At 63.2% G+C, this 18499-nt stretch overlaps 2 protein-coding genes across 16 annotated transcripts in view; one reads left to right on the top strand and one right to left on the bottom strand.

Moving 5' to 3' along the window:
• The first annotated feature begins 2405 nt into the window (after positions 1 to 2405).
• Positions 2406 to 5951, top strand: NKX6-2 (NK6 homeobox 2). Of its 2 annotated transcripts, XM_082407096.1 has the most exons (3): positions 2406 to 2843; positions 2934 to 3106; positions 3377 to 5951. In XM_082407096.1, exons 1-3 carry the CDS (start codon positions 2438 to 2440, stop codon positions 3629 to 3631), a joined length of 834 nt encoding a protein of 277 aa, XP_082263222.1. In that variant the 5' UTR covers positions 2406 to 2437; the 3' UTR covers positions 3632 to 5951. The 2 variants fall into 2 exon arrangements, with proteins under 2 accessions (XP_082263222.1, XP_082263221.1); XM_082407095.1 differs by having other exon boundaries at positions 2406 to 3106.
• INPP5A (inositol polyphosphate-5-phosphatase A) overlaps positions 5652 to 18499 on the bottom strand; it is a 181576-nt gene continuing 168728 nt past the window's right edge. For 6 of the 14 annotated variants that reach the window (XM_082407080.1, XM_082407081.1, XM_082407086.1 and 3 more), the window contains 3 exons: positions 10739 to 10850; positions 8044 to 8112; positions 5652 to 7036 (listed from right to left, as the gene is read on the bottom strand). In XM_082407080.1, coding sequence (XP_082263206.1) covers positions 6833 to 7036; positions 8044 to 8112; positions 10739 to 10850 — 385 coding nt within the window. In that variant the 3' untranslated portion in view covers positions 5652 to 6832. Of the gene's footprint in view, positions 7037 to 7122; positions 7211 to 8043; positions 8113 to 10738; positions 10851 to 13416; positions 15040 to 18499 lie in introns of those variants that run through there. The other 8 variants (XM_082407087.1, XM_082407089.1, XM_082407082.1 and 5 more) reach the window with 4 other exon arrangements.

The following is an 18499-nucleotide window of genomic DNA, read 5'->3' as shown; positions in this document are numbered from 1 at the left end:
CCTCAGCGGTAAAAAGGGCTGCGGAGGCCCCAGCCCGGGTGCTCGAGGAGCCTCAGCGCGGCGCCCAGAGCTGCGGTGTTCCTCCTGCCACCGAGCCAGAGTCGCAGGGAGGATAGTGCGCCCTGTCGTCCCGTCCGGGCGCGCCACTCCCGGCCCGCCCCAGAGGACTGTCCGGCCACAGCTGCCCAGAGTCGGCTCCTTGGTGCCGGGAGTAGGGAACCGGCCCCGCCCCTCTCACTTGGCCCCGCCCCGCCTCCTTTGGCCCCGCCCCCAAGCCAGTAACTGCCACCCCCATCAGAGCCCGAGCCTTGGCCACCCCGTTAGCCGCTTCCGAGGAGCCCAGAGGGGCCCAAACCCTGCTGGGAAGGATCCTCCCTGCGGCTGGGCTCTCGGGGAGCACCTCCGCTGTGCCCGAGGCGGTGGGGCTCAAGCGAGGCCCGGGGCGGGTCTCGGGGCCTGGCCGCCCGTAGGTAGCGCGGGAATGCGAGAGGTGCGCGCTCGTTAGGTATCCCGGGCCTGGCTCCGCAGGTGCCGCTCGCCTGCGGGGCAGACACACCCGGATCCCGCGAGAGCGGCCCCGACCGAGGAAGCAGGAAGAGAGAAATTCCCATGCCCGCGGATTGCACCGCGCACGAAGCCGGGGCACCACGCGCCACGGCGCGCCGCCCGGGACAGCACGGTGCGCGCACACGCGGGCAGGGGCGGCCACCGAACGTCCGCCCAGCCCCGGCGGCCAATGGCTTTCTGAGCGGCGATCTGGTGTAAGGACTCGCAGCGCCAAGACCCGAAAACTAACCGCACAAAACGAAAATGGACCCCCCCAAAGGTCTCAGTGCCAGCGGACGCTGGGTCCCTGCACAGAGCCGAAAGGGTCGCCTTCGTCCGCGCCACAGAAACCCTGGCGGCCGGGGTGAAACGGAAACGTCGTTGCTAACCGACCACACCAGGCCCGAGAGAGGCCGGCCTGGCGCACACCGCCTCCCAGCCACGAAACTGCAGCCGTCGGTTCGCACACGTTCCCGTCACGTTCCCAACAGGCAGCGAATAATAATAATAGCCGCCACTTAGTAATTGCTATGTGACACCACCCAAGAGAACCAAGGAGGCGACGTCCAGAACTCTACGCAGCACTGGCTCTCCGCCGGCGCCCGCAGTCCACTGCGATCTTATTTGAACCCGCACAGCAATTCCACGGGGTGGGAGGCTTTTCCACCCACAGGAGGACACCATGGGCCCTGCGTGCCCGTCAAAAGGCCACGCTACTGCCCGCTGGCTGCACTTCGGGCGCGCACCCACGTTAAGGCCCTGAGCGTTGCCCCGCACGCCTTGGGACCCGGACTCTGAGCCTGCCAGGGTCCCCGACCGCCGGCTCGGGCCGCGCTTCACGAGGGAACGGCTGTGCCCTAGGTCGCGGCGCCCAGGTCCAAGCTCCGGACTCAGGTTGCCTCCGGGGAACAAGCTGCGACTTCGCGGCCGGGAAACGCCTGACCGGGAGGCCCGGGCGGTCCCCGCGCCCTGACCCGGCAGTGTACAGTCCCGAGGGCAGGGAGGGGACCGGAAACCGCCCCTCCGGCAAGCGCGCGCGACTCGGCAGCCTCGCGTGTGGCCCCGGGACAGGCCTCGCCACGGCGCCAGCCATTGGTTGGTGAAACCAGCGCAGATTCTCGCGGGCCAAGTCTAGCATTCGGCCCGTGGACTCTGACGTCCCGCTTCCTCCGCCCTTCTGCATCCCAGAGGAGAATGTTCCCGGAAATGTTTTCGTTCCTCCCTCAAACCTGAGCCCGGGGCGGCCGGGAAGCCGCAAGGCGGGGCGCGGACTGTGACCCCGAAGGTGCCTGCTGAATCCCCGCGCCCTCCCGCCTGTGCCTCTTCACCGAATGGGGCGCACGGAGTGTGCCAAGGGGATCCTCAAATCTGCATTCTTTCGGTGATATAATATGTTCTCGTATTTTTTCCTGATTTCCCACTAAAACCTTTGCCTAACTAAACTCCCATCCAACGGGATTTATTTCGTCCCCGGGGAGATAAATCAGGCAGCAAATTCACAGCCCGGGAGGCACCTGCCGGGCTAATGGGCCCTTCATGGAGTGCGCGGCCAGCGGGGGCGCGCGCAGACGGCGGGGGCGCTGGCCAATGGCCGGGCCGCGGTCGCCGGCAGCCAATCAGCGCGCGCGCCGCCTGGGGGCCCCGCGGTTATCAGCGCGTCCGGCCCGCGCGGCGCGGCGCCGCTCCGACCGGCCCCGGAGCCGCCACCGCCTACCCCGCGCCGGAGCCGCCGCCCGCCCTCGCGCCCGCCATCCGCGCCGTCGGCGCCCGCGCCCCGAGCCCCCGCTGCAGCCGGCGCCCGCCCGGGTCGCGCGCAAACTTCCCGGGCCGGCGGGCGCGGGCGGCGGCGGCGGGGCCTGGATGGGCGCCCGGGCCGGCGGCGGCGGCGCCCATGGACGCTAACCGCCCGGGCGCGTTCGTGCTGAGCAGCGCGCCGCTGGCCGCGCTACACAACATGGCCGAGATGAAGACGTCGCTGTTCCCGTACGCGCTGCAGGGCCCGGCCGGCTTCAAGGCGCCCGCGCTGGGCGGCCTGGGCGCGCAGCTGCCGCTCGGCACCCCGCACGGCATCAGCGACATCCTGGGGCGGCCCGTGGGCGCGGCGGGCGGCGGCCTCCTGGGCGGCCTGCCCCGTCTCAATGGGCTCGCCTCGTCGGCCGGCGTCTACTTCGGGCCCGCGGCCGCCGTGGCGCGCGGCTACCCCAAGCCTCTGGCCGAGCTGCCCGGGCGCCCGCCAATCTTCTGGCCCGGCGTGGTGCAGGGCTCGCCCTGGAGGGACCCGCGCCTGGCCGGCCCGGGTAAGTGGCCCACGCGCGGATTCGGCATGGGGCGGCGGGGCGGGCGGGGGCGCGGGGCCGCCGGCCGCGCTCACCCGCCCTCCTTTGCAGCCCAGGCCAGCGGGGTCCTGGACAAGGACGGCAAGAAGAAGCACTCGCGGCCGACCTTCTCGGGCCAGCAGATCTTCGCGCTGGAGAAGACTTTCGAGCAGACCAAGTACCTGGCGGGGCCGGAGCGCGCGCGCCTCGCCTACTCCCTGGGCATGACCGAGAGCCAAGTCAAGGTGAGGCGGCTGCGGCCCGGGCGGCCCCCCGAGGGTCCCGCTGCGCCGAGGCCCACCCGCTCCCCCGCGTCCTGCGAACGGCCTGCGAGCTGCCGCCGGCCTTGGCCCCGGTCCCTGGGGCGCCCAGCCCCGCGGCCGGGCCCGGGCAGAGGGGTGGCCTCGGGCGTCCCTCCGCGGCCGGCGGCGTCTCCGGCCGGGCCGCCGAGGGGCCAAGCTGCCGCGGGCCGGGTGCTTCGGGAGGCGCCGCCTGATGGGCACCCTCCACCCCAGGTGTGGTTCCAGAACCGGCGGACAAAGTGGCGCAAGCGGCACGCCGCGGAGATGGCGTCGGCCAAGAAGAAGCAGGACTCGGACGCAGAGAAGCTGAAGGTGGTCGGCTCGGACGCGGAGGACGACGACGAGTACAACCGGCCCCTGGACCCCAACTCGGACGACGAGAAGATCACGCGGCTGCTCAAGAAGCACAAACCCTCGAACTTGGCGCTGGTCAGCCCGTGCGGCGGCGGCGCGGGGGACGCCTCGTGAGGACGCGGCGGCGAGGCCGGACAACCAGGGTACGGGACGCGGGCCGGCGCCCCTCGCCAGCCGCCCGCGCCGGAGTGTGTATATATATTTTTACAGAATAAGTTATAAAGCGGTCTGGCTCGGGCTCGGCGTGCGGAGACCCCAGAGCGCCCGCGTCCCTGTCCTCGGCGTGGGCGCGGGATCGGGACCGCCGCTGCCGCGCGTCCTGAGAGGAATCACTTTGTATAATCAATAAATTATTTAACGCGTCCCCGTCGGAGCCGTGGCTCCCGAGGCTGCACCGCGTGTTTCTTCCTTATCGAAAACCGCGGGCGAGACGCCCTGCGCGGTGGCGCGGCCCTCTGCCTCTGCCGGGCCCGCTGTCCCGGGTCCCCTGTCCAGTCTTCAATGCCGCGGGGTCCGCGCCTTCTGCCGGAGGGGCGCCTGGGTCTGGCGCGGGTCCGGCTCGGGTCCGGCTCGGAATCGGGGCGTGATGGAGTCCCGGTCGCCTCGCGCCCCAGGTTGCCCGGGCGGCAGCAGCTCGCAGGACCGAGGGCACCGCGAGGCCCGGCACGGGGAAGGCGGCCCCGTCCGAGAACCTCGGGCCGCCCGGGGGCCGCGAAGAGCCAGGACTCAGCGAGCTGGAGCGGAGCCGACGGCGGGGGGATGGAGCGGGGCGCTGGGCGCTCGGCGGCGGCGGCTCCTCAGGCGCAGGCAGCTGTGGCGCGCGCGGGGCAGCAGGTAGGACCCCTTGTCCCCGTCCCTCTCCCCAACTCCACCGGCCCCAGCCCAGGGAGCCCTCCCCAGGGCTCTGGAGGCTCGCTGTTTTGCTGGCTTAGGTGGATGAGGGTTGGGCAGATTTAAACACATTTGGGGTTGCCGGAAAGGGCAGATGAACCCCCGCTCCTGCCCCACCCGGAGTGGTACCTTTCCCCTTTGGTGTGTGGGGGGGGGGCGGTGAGGGGCGCCGCTGGGCCCTAGTTCCTGCCTATGTGCTTTGCTCTGATTATGTAGGCTGAAACATGCCCAGCCTTAGTAGCTACATAATTTGAAGTAGCACTGAACTCACATTGGGTGAAATAAATCAGGTTTTAAATTCATCAGCACCATAGCCCTTCTGCTGCCGTTTAATAGATTTTTTTCATCGGTGGAAAGCAGGGTTTAACTCAAACTGGGACTACAAAGAGAAATCCAAAATAATTTTGCTGCCCCGGTGGCATCAGTTCTCTCAGGGGCCCTGGAGTTTTTCTTTGCCCGTTTGACCCTGGGATGCGGGGAAGCACATCTGGCCGGTGCTTGGACTTTGTCCTCCTCCTGGGCAGCTCTGTCCTCCACCCGGCACCTCCCTGGATCGGCCAGCCCGACCCAGCCCCCCAGCCCCGCGGAGGCCCGGGAAGCCCTCCTCCCTCTGGCCGGTTCCTCACCCCAGAATCCAAGGGCCAGGATTCCAGTTAACAGCAGCCTGAGTCTGCTCTGGTTCACAGACCACCCCATCCGTTCAGACTCTGGACGCTCCACGTGGTTGCGTAACGGTTGTGTTAATTTTAAAAATTGAATACATAAAGGGTGGTATTACTGTAAGATTTCTCTTGGAAGGCATTATTGAAAATGTTAAAGAGAAATGTAAAAGGCTGAAGTTTTGGTTTTTGGGTTTTTTTTGCCACATGGCTGCATCAATTTAAAAAACAGACTTTTTCACTGGCTGGTTTTCTTTCTAAGGGAGCATTAATTTTTTTTCAAAATTTATGTGAGTGAACTATTCTTTCAGCTCAAGTTAAGAGCAAAGGAATTTCCAGTTTTAAAGTTTTGAGGAAAGCAATGCATTTATGTAATCTCATTTAAAAAATGCTGAGGGGTAAATCCCAGTAGTTACCTCTGCAGTAAAAATCCAAAAGAAGCGCTCTCTGCTCTCGCGCCATAGCTCAGTTCTGTAACAGTGTCCGACAGAACGGGTCCAGGAGTGCCGAGGAGTGCAGACTGCCTGCGCTGCAGGCTACAAAGGGCCCGGAGCACGGGAGGAGGAAATGCAAAGCAGACGCGATATTTTCACCACGATCGATTTTATTGCTTAGGGACCGGAGCGGTCATTTCCAAAGGCCTCCTGAGTGACCAACAGCTGAAACCCCGCTGCACAGAATCACCGTGGGCCGGCCAGAGCAGAGCGACCACAGCTTGACACAGACCCTGACGGTACTGTCAAGGACACAGATTCGGCACGTGGACGCCAGCTCACTCGCAACGGTTGTGATTTATCCAAAACAAGCTTCCACCCAGCGCCTTCACCCAGCCCAGGAGTTCTGTAGTGTTAAAGCAAATCAATAAAACGTTCGTTTGTGTTTCATCCACGGGCCCTGGGACCACCTCTCACTGCTCCGCCGGGTGCCAGGAGCAAGTACGTGCAGCAGGGTTACGACAGGTCGTTAGAGGTTCAGCATCCAAGGACGTGTACAGTTTGTTTCTCTGAATATTTTTATATACAGGCCACGTTACAAGCAGTTTCTATCAGAAGCAGACTAGCTATTTTTATTTCTCCCATGATATTATTGTTTTATGTAGAATACTTGGCACCATAGAACAGTAACAAAAGACAGACAAAACGGTTTACAAAATTCTTAAAAGGTACACCCGAGCTAGCTATAAACTTCACATTCAGTTCTTAATATTAGGCAGAAAAAGGCCTAGGAGTCTCCAACTGCTCGTATGGATGTGCTGTGGTCGGTCTGACCCCTGACGGCTCTGCTGGGTCGTAGTACTTGTTTTATAGCTTTGTGTGTTGACGTGCACGTAACCAAACTCCTAGACGCCAATTCTACCCTGCTGATATGACACTCAAGCGTTCATACTGGAAAGTATATTTAGCGTAAGTTTTGGTAAGTTTATAAATTATTTTTAAAAAGTATATATTTATATATATTTATATATATAAAAATGGAAAGCAGCTGCAGTGTGATTCAAAAACCATGTAACATGGCAGTAGAGTGACTAACAGGGAAGGGGCCTCCAGAAGTGAAAGCGAGGGCCACGCCGCCGGCCGGCAGAGCCCCGGCCGCCCCGCCACAGAGGGGACTCCAAGCCCTGTGGGGTTTCTACGCCGGAGAAGCTCCTCCACGCTGACAATGATTAAAAATCGAAAACCGTGAAGTCTAAAATGCAGAATCTCTTTGCTGTCTATTAGAGTTTTGGCGACAGGACTGTGACTTATTTAAAAAAATCCCCATGTTTCTACTTGATGTCACACGAACAGACACGACAGTGAGGTATGTGAGGCTTGTCCGGAGCGCCGTCCGGGGCAGAAGCGACGTGTGGGGCCGGCCGTCTAGCGGTGGCGCGCAGGCGGGCCTGTCGACGCAGCTGTCGGAGGACGTGGCTCCTCGTGCTGCAGGGGGGTCTCGCCGGGGGTCCCCTCGTGGCGCTGGCATCGCTTCCCTGCCGTGGAATCAGCCGTTTGTTAAGGGGACAGACACACCACGAAAAGCTCAGAAAGGTGAACTCGAGGGAGGAGGCATATTTACCACCAGTTCACTGCACCACACAACACTTGTGCACACGTGCGTGAGGTTTACCTGCCCCGGGCGCCATGCGGAAGGCCAGGAACACGGGCTGCAGCGGGAGAAGAGAGGCCGTCAGAACCGGGCGCCCAGACCCCGCTCCCGGGATACCCGACCGCGGCCCGCGGGTCCAGCGCAGGGCCCCAGTTCCCGAGGAGCTGGTGGGACTGGGCGACCAGAGGCTAGAGGCAAAGGGCCTTCGCGTTCTCTAAAGACGCTGTTGTTTCCAGATAAAGACAACGGGAAAGCTGATTTCAGGCCCGAAGAACACGGGGAAGGACAGAGCCCGTCCTGGGATCCGGCCCCCTGGGCAGTGTGGGCGACCGCCCAGAGGCCCTGAAAATGGGAAACGGTGAACATCTCTCATGTGGCTGATGGTGACACACGACCCGTCACCACACGCCCCTCGGAGGGGCCCGGGCCAGTCACACGTACAAAGTTAGTCCCGGAACAAATACTCGGTGTTTCCCCCAAGGCACTGGGTCGGTGACACGCCCGTCTCCCACCGCCCATCTCCCACCTGCACTGGCGGTGGGTGCTTGCCCCAGAAGCCAGGAAAATACTTGAGTGCACGTTCAGGAAACGGCCTCCAGAAATAGCCAGCGGTGGACACAGCCTCCTTTTACAAATAGTAAAACTGTGTATTTTATTCTGTGACCAGTCACTTCTGCCTTATCTACCTGCCTATCTAGCCCCTACCTACCTACCTTCTGGTATTTTATTAAAGTTAAATAAAAACAGACCAACTTGGCCTCCTCCGTGCAGTAGACTAAGGAGGCGGAGAAGAGGGGCAGTAGAAGGAGTCCACCACAGCCCCCAGCCTGCAAAGCCCGCCTCGGCCCGCCCCTCGGGCCCAGCCCCCAGACCGCGGCGCGGCTCCGTCACCTTGTGGTCTCCCATGCAGACACTGGGCCCGATGTGGTCGTAGGTGACAACCTTCTCCTCGCTCTCCGACTGGGAAAAGCAAACAGAGGGAGAGGCATGGGAGGCGGAAATGGGGGGGTTTCCTGGGAGAGCAGCGAGCGGGTGGCAGCCCAGTGGACGCTCCGCCCGCAGCCACTGTGCCCACGTCTCCGTGGGGCTCTGGCCGGCTCAGAGCCGCCAGTGTGCCTCTGGCCCCCAGGAGGGAGGTCCGGGCCGTCCGGGCAGCACGTCGGCACCCTGCTCTGCCAGGTGGGAGGGCTCCGGCCTTGGGAGGTGGCGACACGGGCGGTGGGTGTGGAGCCCGAGCTCCCCTCTGCCTCCGGGCCGGGCCCTGGGCCGCGCTCGCTCCAGTCGGGGCAGCTGTGACATTTCTTTCCAGCTGTGCCCCCGGCACAGAGGAAGCCCACCTGGTTCCTGTTTTCCCTGTTGCCATTTGTTTTGGACCCAGAACTCCCTGTTCAAACGAGAAGACTCCCCGAACGCCACGCTGCCGCACCCAGCGGTCTGCGCCCAGTGACGCAGGGCTGAGGGCGCCCTCCCGCCTCTGCCAGCCTGCAGGCACCTTAACGCCAGGTGTGCAGCCAAGGGTGTGTTCCCGCAGTCAGTCGGCTCTGGCTCCAACTGGGCCAGGATTTCACATCCTCGGCTGAAGCGTCTGAGACTATAAGCTGAATTATCTTTAATGCAGCAGGAAGCTTAAGGTCAGGTTTACTTTGCAGCATGGTCGCCTGCCAGAAGGCATAAAGACCCCTCTGCGCGTCTTTCGCCATCACAGAACCTCCCCGGAGTGGGGAAACGTTCATCAAGCGCAGCATGGTAATTCACAAAGGCAGCATAGAATTGTGGATTTCCAAGTGCACAATCGTGAGACAGATAAACAAATTAAGCGGGCGCCGCTCACCTCGCTGCAACTCATCACCACGCCTGCCACCTCCGTGTTCCGGGGCCAGGAAGCAGGACGAACATGATGCCGAGGTGACCGAGCGTGGCGTGATGGATGACGCCGCGGGAGCTGCTCGCGCCACGGCCAGTGGCTGGTAACGCCTGCCGCCCGCCGGGCAGCCCCCAGGGGAGGGCCTGCCGGGGCTCCCACCCCCCCCCCCCAGAAGGGCGCTGGGCCCTCCCCACCCTGGGCCACCCAGCCGAGCTCTGTCCCCACTGTGTCTGCAGCATCAAATCTCGGGCCCCGAAGCTGACGTGATGTGAACACAGGTAAAACAGCCTGCAGTGCCGCCTTCTGCTGGACCCGTCTGCAGCCCTGGGCAACCCCCTTCACCATCCTACGCACTCCTGCTGTCTTGGTGGGGTTACCGCAGGATGCCTTTTTCCCTGGGAGAGGACACTGGCCTCTTCTCTGCGCCCCGAGGCCCCTGAGGCCCCCTCTCTGGACACAGCCCTGTGCTCAGCTCGCCTGCCGGCGTGAGCCGCTATGTCCACTGTCCACGCTCTGCTTCCTCACATGGCATCTCAGGGCCCCAAGGGCAGGCCCAGCAGAGACGGCTGCGTCCGAGGCCGGGCACCAGGCACGCTTGCCCGGGTCTGTGTGGTCAGGGCCAGTGTCCCGTGCAGCTCCCTTCGGGAAGGCTGCTTGTGGGAGCAGCCCAGCCAGCACCTGTCCTCCGCGATGGGCTCTGGGGGCGGGCGTGTCACAGCCGGGTGCAGGCCCTGCCCACAGGCCCCGGGGAGGGCTGCCGAGGCTGCCCCGGCCAGCCCCCAGGCCCCGTCAGAGCAAGCTCACTGCGGACCCGACGCGTCCCCATCTCCAACCCGGGCCCAGCGGCCTCCGTCCCCACGCACCCGGGGGCTCTGGCTCAAGGCAGAGCGCGGAGGGCCGGCCCGCCCCGGAAAGGCCAGCAGTGGGGCCTCCTGGAGGGGGCCTGCAGGAGCTGCCGAGCAGGGGGACGGGTGCGCACCTGGGCAGGTCGAGGGGGCTCTGCCCTCCCGGCTGCGTCTCTGCGCAAGGGCCTGGGGCCCAGGGGCGCAGACAGGGCTCCTCGCAGCAGCCTCGGGGGCTGTGGAGGGAGGTCACTAGAGCCCAAAACGTACTGGGTTGAGGTTGGGGGACGGCCTGGGCCGTGGGGACCTCCTGCCCCCTCCTAACTGGCTGCCCACATCACGCAGAGGCCAGACCGCTGCCCGGATGAATCAGTGCACCTCGTTATTATATTTTTTCACTGACGGGGTTGACAAAACCAATGCAGGTGTTGATTCTTTAGAGCAGTCCTTTTGTGTTACATGTGGGCATTGAAAATCCCCGGGAAATCAAGAGGCTCCAGGAAACTCAAACTCTCCCCGCACCCAGTCTCACGGGGCTGCCTCCTGAGTGCTGGACATTCATCTTTAACTTCTCAAGCCCCAGTGTGACTCTGGCTCTGATTTACAACTTAGGAAAATAAGGACGGACTTCATAGCTCCCAAGCTCTTTCGAGGACAAGAGCTCATTGACTCCCCCGAGGACACAATAAACTAAAACGATTCCTAAAGCACTGGCGACAGTTTGTGCCTGTTTTGAATCCAGAAAGACACTGGAGATCGGGCTCCATCCCAGCCCCGAGGACGGGGTCAGGGCTCATCCTGGGGCCGGCAGGAGGGCACGTCTCCTGGCCCGGGGCTCCCCACCCACCCGGGCTCTGGCCTGCGCGGCCCTCACACTTACCCTCAGAATCAGCTCCTTGGCGGACGGGGACATAAGGACACGGTCACACCAGGCGGGGCACCGGGTGTTCATGTACTGCCTGCCCTGGCTGGAGTCCTCACTGTATGGGTAGCTGGGGAGACAGGACAGGAAGGCACCGGTCAGCAGCCGCGGGGCCCCTCCTCCAGCCCCTCCTCCACGCCCGGGGGAGGGAGGCGTGGGCTCTGCCCCACGCACCTCAGAAAGGCCGAGCCTGTGCAGGGGGAGAACAGGCGGACAGAAGTTTCCAGAATAAAGTCAAAGGACTGTCCCACCCAGCACTTCAGATAAACCCTCCCCACGGACACGGACACGTCTATGAAACTTGGTTTTATTTTTGGGTGCGGCCTACAGCACAACGAAAACCTGCCCAGGAGCCTACGGAGGCCTGGGCCCAGACTGACGCCACACCCTTGTCCCACCGAGGCGTCCACCTCAGGAAGCGCCCAGGTGCCCAGGCCGTGGCCTTGGACCTTCGCTGTGGCGGAGTGTGTGCCTGGCCCTGACTTACTGCCCTGGCCGCACGGGCCCCGCTTCCCGCCCACCGGCCGGTGTGGCAGCGGGGAGAGGCCCGGAGCCCCTTGGGAATGCAGCCACCACAGCCGACCGACTGACACGGTGAGAAGCAGGTGGGGCCTGTGACCACCAGCTGAGCCCCCGACACCCTGGCACTAGCCGCCTGGCTGAGGCCCAGAACTCACCGGCACCTCCGGCTCCGGGCTCTGCACTGCCCAGCGGGTCCGCCCTGGTCCATGTAAAACTGCTCACCCCACCCCGTGGGCATTTTGATTGGGTTGCACTGAACTAACAGCAGGTGAATTTAACCAGAATGAACTAACTGGCTTTGGGGGACCCTCAGCCGTGCTCCCTGCACACCCATGAGGATGGCGGGTCTGCTTTCTCGTGGTGCATCTCCTATGGCCTTCGATACAGTCTAAAATTTTTCCTTGCAAAGGTCTAATGTGCTTTTTAGGTTAGTTCCAAAATACTACATAGTATTTGCTGTGAATGGCACTTCACTCTCTATTAAATTTTCCTGTGCTTTCAGCTGGAGGCGAAAAATGCCACTGTCTTCCTGGGCTGCTCTGTCCTGGGCACCTGCTCGCGTGGGGCCTCTGCCGCCCTCCCTCCCTCTGTGGCCCGTGGTCAGGATCCGCAGAACCTGAGTTAACGGTTCTCAGCCTCCACCATCCTCCAGAGCGTTCCACACACTCTCGCCAGAAACGGCGACTTACGGCCCCAGGCCCTGCAGGAATTTAGTTCATTGAAGACCCAAAGCAGCAAACACGGCTACAAACAAAACGTCCCTAATCTCTGCTTCAAACAGCATTACACGTGCTGACGGCATGGAGCACTGACCACCCTACAACTTCCTTCAGGGAAAAGGGGGGCCAACGGCGGGCTTGCTTGGCTGTGGTCCTGAAGGAGCGACGCTCGCCCGCCCCATCCTCCCGGGAGCTGCGGGAATCGGGGTCCGCACGGGCCGACCCTGAGTGTCCAGAGTAGGATGTGCTGAGCAGAGAGCAAGCCCCCAGCCCCCTCCACTGGAGGCAAAGGTCAGGGGAGAGGGCGGCCGGCAGGGCTGCGGCCAGGGCTGGGAAGGTCGTGTGTGCTCTGAGCCCACCCAAGCTGGTCCTTGACCGTGAGGCGGGGCAGGACAGGTTCACCCGGAGGGAAATCTGCGGTCAACAGCAGGTCTGGGAGGTGGAGCCGGCCACCCCGGGCCTCGCCCACGCTCCCCGTCGGGCAGGAGCCGCACAGACGCACGCTGCTCCAAGAGTGCTAAACGGGCCGGCTCGAAGCATCCCTCGGAGACGCAGCGCAGACGGGAGCAGGATCGAGTCCCGGGGGCTTCGGGAACCACCGCGTGACCCTCAGCTGCACCTATGACGTTGTTGCTACGGGAAAGCCCTCGGGAGCCCTGGCCATCGGACGTCCCGCTGAGGCTGCACCCCAATGCCCACAGAGCCCCCTGGGGACCTGCCTAGGGCAAGGTTCAGGGAAGTGCTGTGGGTCCTGGGTTAGAAACAGCACGAAAAGCCCACTCAGGTAAGTGATGGACAGTCCCCAAGCGCACCGCGGAGCCATCATCACAGGGCGCCAGGGCCCGCCCCCCGTCCACCGCCAGGAGCTGACGGGCCATCACGGGGACAGTCAGCGTGGTGAGGAGTAACACGGAAGGGCCCGGGAGGCCCGGAGCCGTGACAAGCTTCCCACCGGGCCTTCAGCCCGTGTTCTCAACCTTGCTGCTGCCGTGGGGCCTGCCCACGTGTGATCCAGCGGGCGAAAGAAGCTGGCCGTGAGGGGCGCCCTGGCCGGGATGGGCAGGGCGGGTGGGGGCGGCACCCTCACCCCACGGACCGGGGGCCCTTGCTGTGGACAGACTCCCGGAAGGGGCCAGCCACTCCCAGAGCCAGGCCAGGAGCGAGCAGGGCGGTGCTGGTGCAGACGGGCCGGGCAAGGCCGGCGTGGGCCCGGGAGGGGGGCCCTGCCCAGGCCACTCCGAGGATGGCCCAGCGCTGCCTGCCGGGGCTGCCGATGATTAATGCTCGCTGCACACGCGGACTTATCTGAAAGCAAACGCTGCGCAGGGCGGGGACGCGGGACGAGCCGCCGGCCTGGCCCCGCATGGTGGGGAGTGACCGCCACAACGAATGGCCCTGAGATAAAGCTAACAATCGCCCACCTGTCCTCCCAGCCCCTCGGGCTCCTTCCCGCAGGATGCAGGATGTGGGCAAGCGGCCCCTTTGCCAGGGCGCTGCCGACAAGGCTCGGCCTGCATCTGAGCGGCGGGCAGGCGGGCGGTGTCACCAGGGCCCGAGGCCAGCAGCCAGGCCGGGAAGGCACAAAGGCCCACTGTGCCGGCCGCCCGACTCCGCAGGGCCGGCCGCCGTGCACGAGAGACGCGGGCTCAGGAGGAGCCCGAGGGTGGAGGGGGCGGGGGCCCCTGAACCTGGCCAGACAGGCCCAGTTCTCACAGAAGCGGGAGGCGGAGAATTGGGCGTGCTGCGGGGGACCCTCCTGGGCTTCTCATGCGGGGAGAACACGAGTGTCCCCAAGTCACGGCCCTGCTGAGGGCGGACGGGCCCGCGCGGCCGGCGAATTGGCGGACCGTCCACCCGTGTATGACAGCCCCGGAGGCCGGCAGGCAGTGGCCATGCAGGAACTCAGTTTCCAAACACCTGAGACTCTTGGGAAAGAAAAGGAGGCGGAAGGAAGCTGCACCTGAGCTGGGCAATAACATTCACACTGTCGTGGGGAGGAGGAGCTCGGGGCCAAGGGGCCAGGATGGGCCCGTGGTCAGAGCCGTAGAGCTGACCCGGCTCTGTGGACACAGGTGCCCGCAGCGTCCCCGTGGGGTGACCGGCGGCTTCCCGAGTAACCGGTGCCCTGGCCCTCCGCCCCTCAGCGCTTGTCCCCGTGCCTCCGTGTGGGCCGTGTCCACCCGGGGCTCGGAGACCAGCTGGACAAGCTTCCTGGCTCCCTTCCCAAGAACGAGGCCGGGCACACAGCAGGGAGCTCAGCCTTTTTGTCCAAATGTCACCGTTTTATATTTATCGTTACAGACAGGAATCTACAGATGGTCCAAAGTTGAATTATGGCCCAAAAAGAAGTCTGAAAAGCACCTCCAAATCTTTAATATAAAAATAAATGTATCCACTGAAGAGAGACAGCCTTCTCTGGCCAGAGCCGTGTGATACATTTTATCCCCGTGTTATATATATTTTTGTCTTTTTCGAAAGCTCTCGCTGGATCTTTTTCTGTAATTAATTTGCCCAGTAAAAACCTCTTTCCCACCGTGGAGCGTTTTTGTCCGTCCTTGGGAAGGTGTGACTTTTCTCTGGCGAGGTGTGTACTCTGACTGTGCGTCTGTCCACCTCCCCGGTCAGCTTCACTCTGGGGCACACGTGTCACGCAGAGCCACAAGCGCAGGGGGCGCAGCAGCCCTCCACCCCCCGGCGGCTCCCGCGCCACACACAGCAGCCCCCGGCCCCCTGGTTCCCACTGCTCCCAGGCCCGCGGGGAGCAGGGGTCCGGCCGCTTCAGCAGCCAACATCTATCCGTTAAAGGTGGCGTTTTGGTTACTTCCAGGTTTGGGGAGTTCTCGGCCGTGACGTGTGGACCCCCAGGGGCCAGAGACCCTGTCAGGGGCTGGAAGGTAAGCTCTATGTTCGCGATTACACGGAGACGCTACTTGCTGTTGTCACGGTGTTGGGGGCGGCCCCCTCCTCAGCCCCACCCAGGCAAAGCCGCACGAATGCTTCCTTGATTGAATCTCAGGCCTGGGAGACACAGTTTAGGAGTCAGTGGGACGGGAGGGGAGCGTGTGGGGCGCATCCCGCCACCTCTGGGAATTCTCGGGCCTCAGGGACGGGAGGCTTCCTGCGGCGGCGGGGGCAGTTCCGAGGGCGCGGGTGGGCGGCAGCGCTCCACAGGGACTTGGGTCCAGGGCAGGGCCGCGTGCAGGGCTGGGGGAGGGTTCCACACCGCGGGAAGCCTGCTGCCACCGCGTTAGTGGAAAAGGCAGCTAAGCCGCCTCGTCTTCATACTTTGATCTCTTTATTTTAAAACCAACGACAGTAACTCAGAATGACACTCTACGTTAGAAACTCCCTGCTGGATGCACAGGACTGTCTTTGGTGGTCACCTCTGGGGCGTCCCAGATCACTGCCACTCAGGCGGGGCCTTCCTGGGGAGAGGCAAGGGGGGGCTCCCGCGATCGGCCCAAATCCGGGTTGAGAGTGGGAGCCGCCGGCGGACGCTGGGCCGGAGGGCAGGGAGGGTGGCCAGCATGACAGCACAGGACGCGGAAAGCTGACCGTCGCCCTGTCCACTGCACACAACCAGCCTCGCGGTTGGCTCTGCAGCCCCTCGAGGCCGCGCACACAGACAGACCAGGCGGGCACGGCTCACGCCAGCGCCAGCATCACGCTCTTTGCCCACCAGTTATTCTGAGCACGAGCTTAAAGCTTTTTATGTCACCAGCACGTGGAAACACCACGTGGCGTTAAAGGCCTTCATTTGGCCTGGTCCTGAGCGCCGTCCGTGGCCACTCGGGGTTGGCGGGCGTCATCTGGAGCGCAGAGTGGGGCCTGGAGGGTCTCTGTGGCGGGCACCCCCTGCGCCCACTAGCCTGGCCTGGCCGCGCTCCCTGCCTCTACCTCACCCCGCCGGTCACTTCGTGGTTGTCCCTCGCGAAGGTGCAAAACTGTGCCCGAGGCTGAGAAGAACGAGAACTGAAGGCTCTACAAACGCCTGAAATATTAGCACCTCTTCCAGCAAAGGGACACACAGCATTGACTTACAATCCATTAGGAGTGGAGTTCTGTTAGCCTGCGGAGAACAGTCACGAACGCCTCTGCCCAAGAAACACCCCCCCGCCCCCCTCGCTCTCCGTAGGAGACCTTTCTGCTCGAGCATCTCTGAGGACTGTCCCGGGTATGCGATTAGCCACAGCCTGGAGCCACGGGGGGCACGGTGGCCCCCACTCCAGGCTCTGCACTGACCCCGCCCCCAGCCCCTGGCCCCCAGCAGCTGAGAGCTCACCTCCACCAGGACAGGGACCAGGACTCCACAGCCAGTGTGCACTGAGTCCACTCCTGGATAACAAAGTCAAAGGCGCAGAAAGGTTCTGAAAACCAGGCGCGACGGCCAGAGGATGCCGCTCAGGACACCCTGCTCCCGTGGCACTGCCCGTTGGCACCAGGGATGCCCATGGCTCTTGCTAATTCCCTGGCTGACAAGCTGGAGCAAACAGGCCTCACAGAGAGGAAAGCTGGGTGAGGACAGGCACGACGGCCTGGGGTGCCCACTGCCCCTTGAATGGACACTGTCCACACCCACCTCGCCCCCAGGAGGTGCCAGAGTCCGGCAGCCAGTGAGGCACAGACCGTCCCCACAGACGCCCAGAGCCACGAGCGAGGGCCCACAGCCTCGGAGCCCACGCACCTTTGTCCCGACCGCCTGGCCCACGTGGGAGGGAAGGGCCGTTTTCACAGAACGGAGTCGTGAGGATGACACGGCCTTGGGAGCATGGGAAGGGGCTGGCGTGGCCCTTCTCTGTGACTGCAGGGCTGCCACATGCACACCCCGCCCTGCCCGAGGCCACGCAGACAAATGCAGACGTGGTGTCCCTCACTGACCAGCGCGGCTTCCGGAAAGGTCCCCACGGGGCTCAGCCTCACCAGTAGAAACAGAACGGGGAGGTTCCGCCTTTCCACCTCGAACAGGGCAGCGTGGTGGAGCCTGGATGCAGGACGGCCCCGTGGGCAGGAAGCGCAGCTGGCGGGCACCCCGGCAGACTCCCTGCCTCCGTCCAGGGCGGGGACGCTGGGCACACAGGACGCGACGGGCGCCTCCCCTGCCCACCTCCCCCCGCCTGCCCCTCCCCGCGCAGGACCAGGGCAGCCCCGGCGCCAGGCTCCTCGGCGGCTCCCACCCCTCAGCTCAGAGAGAAGCGGTAGACGGACGGTCAGTCTGCAGGGAACCGCTCCAGGCCAGAAGCCCCCGACAGCTTCCAAGAGCGGGAGATGGCCCTCGGCTGGCAGCTGTGCACAGAGGACGCCCCCTGCACACCCCAGCAACACGCCCACCCAGGCAGGCAATGCACACACCCAGGAAGCACACACGCATACACGTATACACACGAGTTTTGCACCACACGCACGAACTGCACACAAGCTCACGCACACACCCCCACGTAAACACCCATGTACGTGCAAACACCTATCCGCTCATATGTGCACATACCATGTACCTGTGCAAACACAGCTCATACACACACATACATCTCTGCAATGCACACCTGTACACAGCCATGTACTTGCACACACACACGCACACACAAGTAGGCCCATGCGTACACACACCGTGCACATGTGCATACACAACCCACCCCCACCCCAAGACACACTGCACACACCCATGCACATACACCCACATACCACCATGTATGCGTACGACTCTGCATGCACACGTGTACACCCACACCATGTACATACACTGCAACGTGTGCACACCCATATTCATGCATGTGTGGATACTATATGCACACACACAAACCCATGCACTGCACAAACACATGCAATCAGTCTATAATCCGAACGCATACATCCTGCACACACACCCACACAGGTACACACACACCCCTACACACACGTGCACATACTCTGCACACACATGCACCCACACCCATGCGGTGCCACATCCATGGACACATGCCTACACAGTGTGCACAAGTGAATACACCCATGCACAATCCTCTGTGCACACACCCTACACACGTGTGCACAGGAGCTCATGCTCCTGCACACACATACACACACACACACAGAGCACGCCTGAGATCACTTATTTTCCGGCAGAGTCAGAGAACACATCTGGGTACCAAACCACACAGCCACCGTTTCTAACCAAGTCCCTGCTGCTGTCCCGCTTCTGCTTCCGCTGATGTTGTCCCATGTCTGGAACAGCCCTCCAGACCCCACGTGGCAACCCAGGGGGGCTGTGAGCTCTACCCGATGGTCACAAACATGGTTTTAAAATGCAACAGAGCCAAAGGAGGGGGATGGGTGTGACCCAGGCACCAGAGGAGGGGGAAGATGGGCAGTGCGAGAGGGGAATGGATGACCCAGGAAGTGGGGGAGGGGTGGGTGACTTGGACAGTGGGGGGAGATGACCTGGGCGGTGGGGGAGGGATGGATGAGCCGGGCAGTGGCCGGAAAGGCCTCAGGAGCCTGTGAC

Source organism: Balaenoptera borealis (assembly GCF_965194805.1).
Source record: "Balaenoptera borealis genome assembly, chromosome: 10".
Classification (NCBI taxonomy): Eukaryota; Metazoa; Chordata; class Mammalia; order Artiodactyla; family Balaenopteridae; genus Balaenoptera; species Balaenoptera borealis.
The sequence above is the reverse complement of the archived record's forward strand: the minus strand, read 5'-3'. Positions and strand labels throughout refer to the sequence as shown.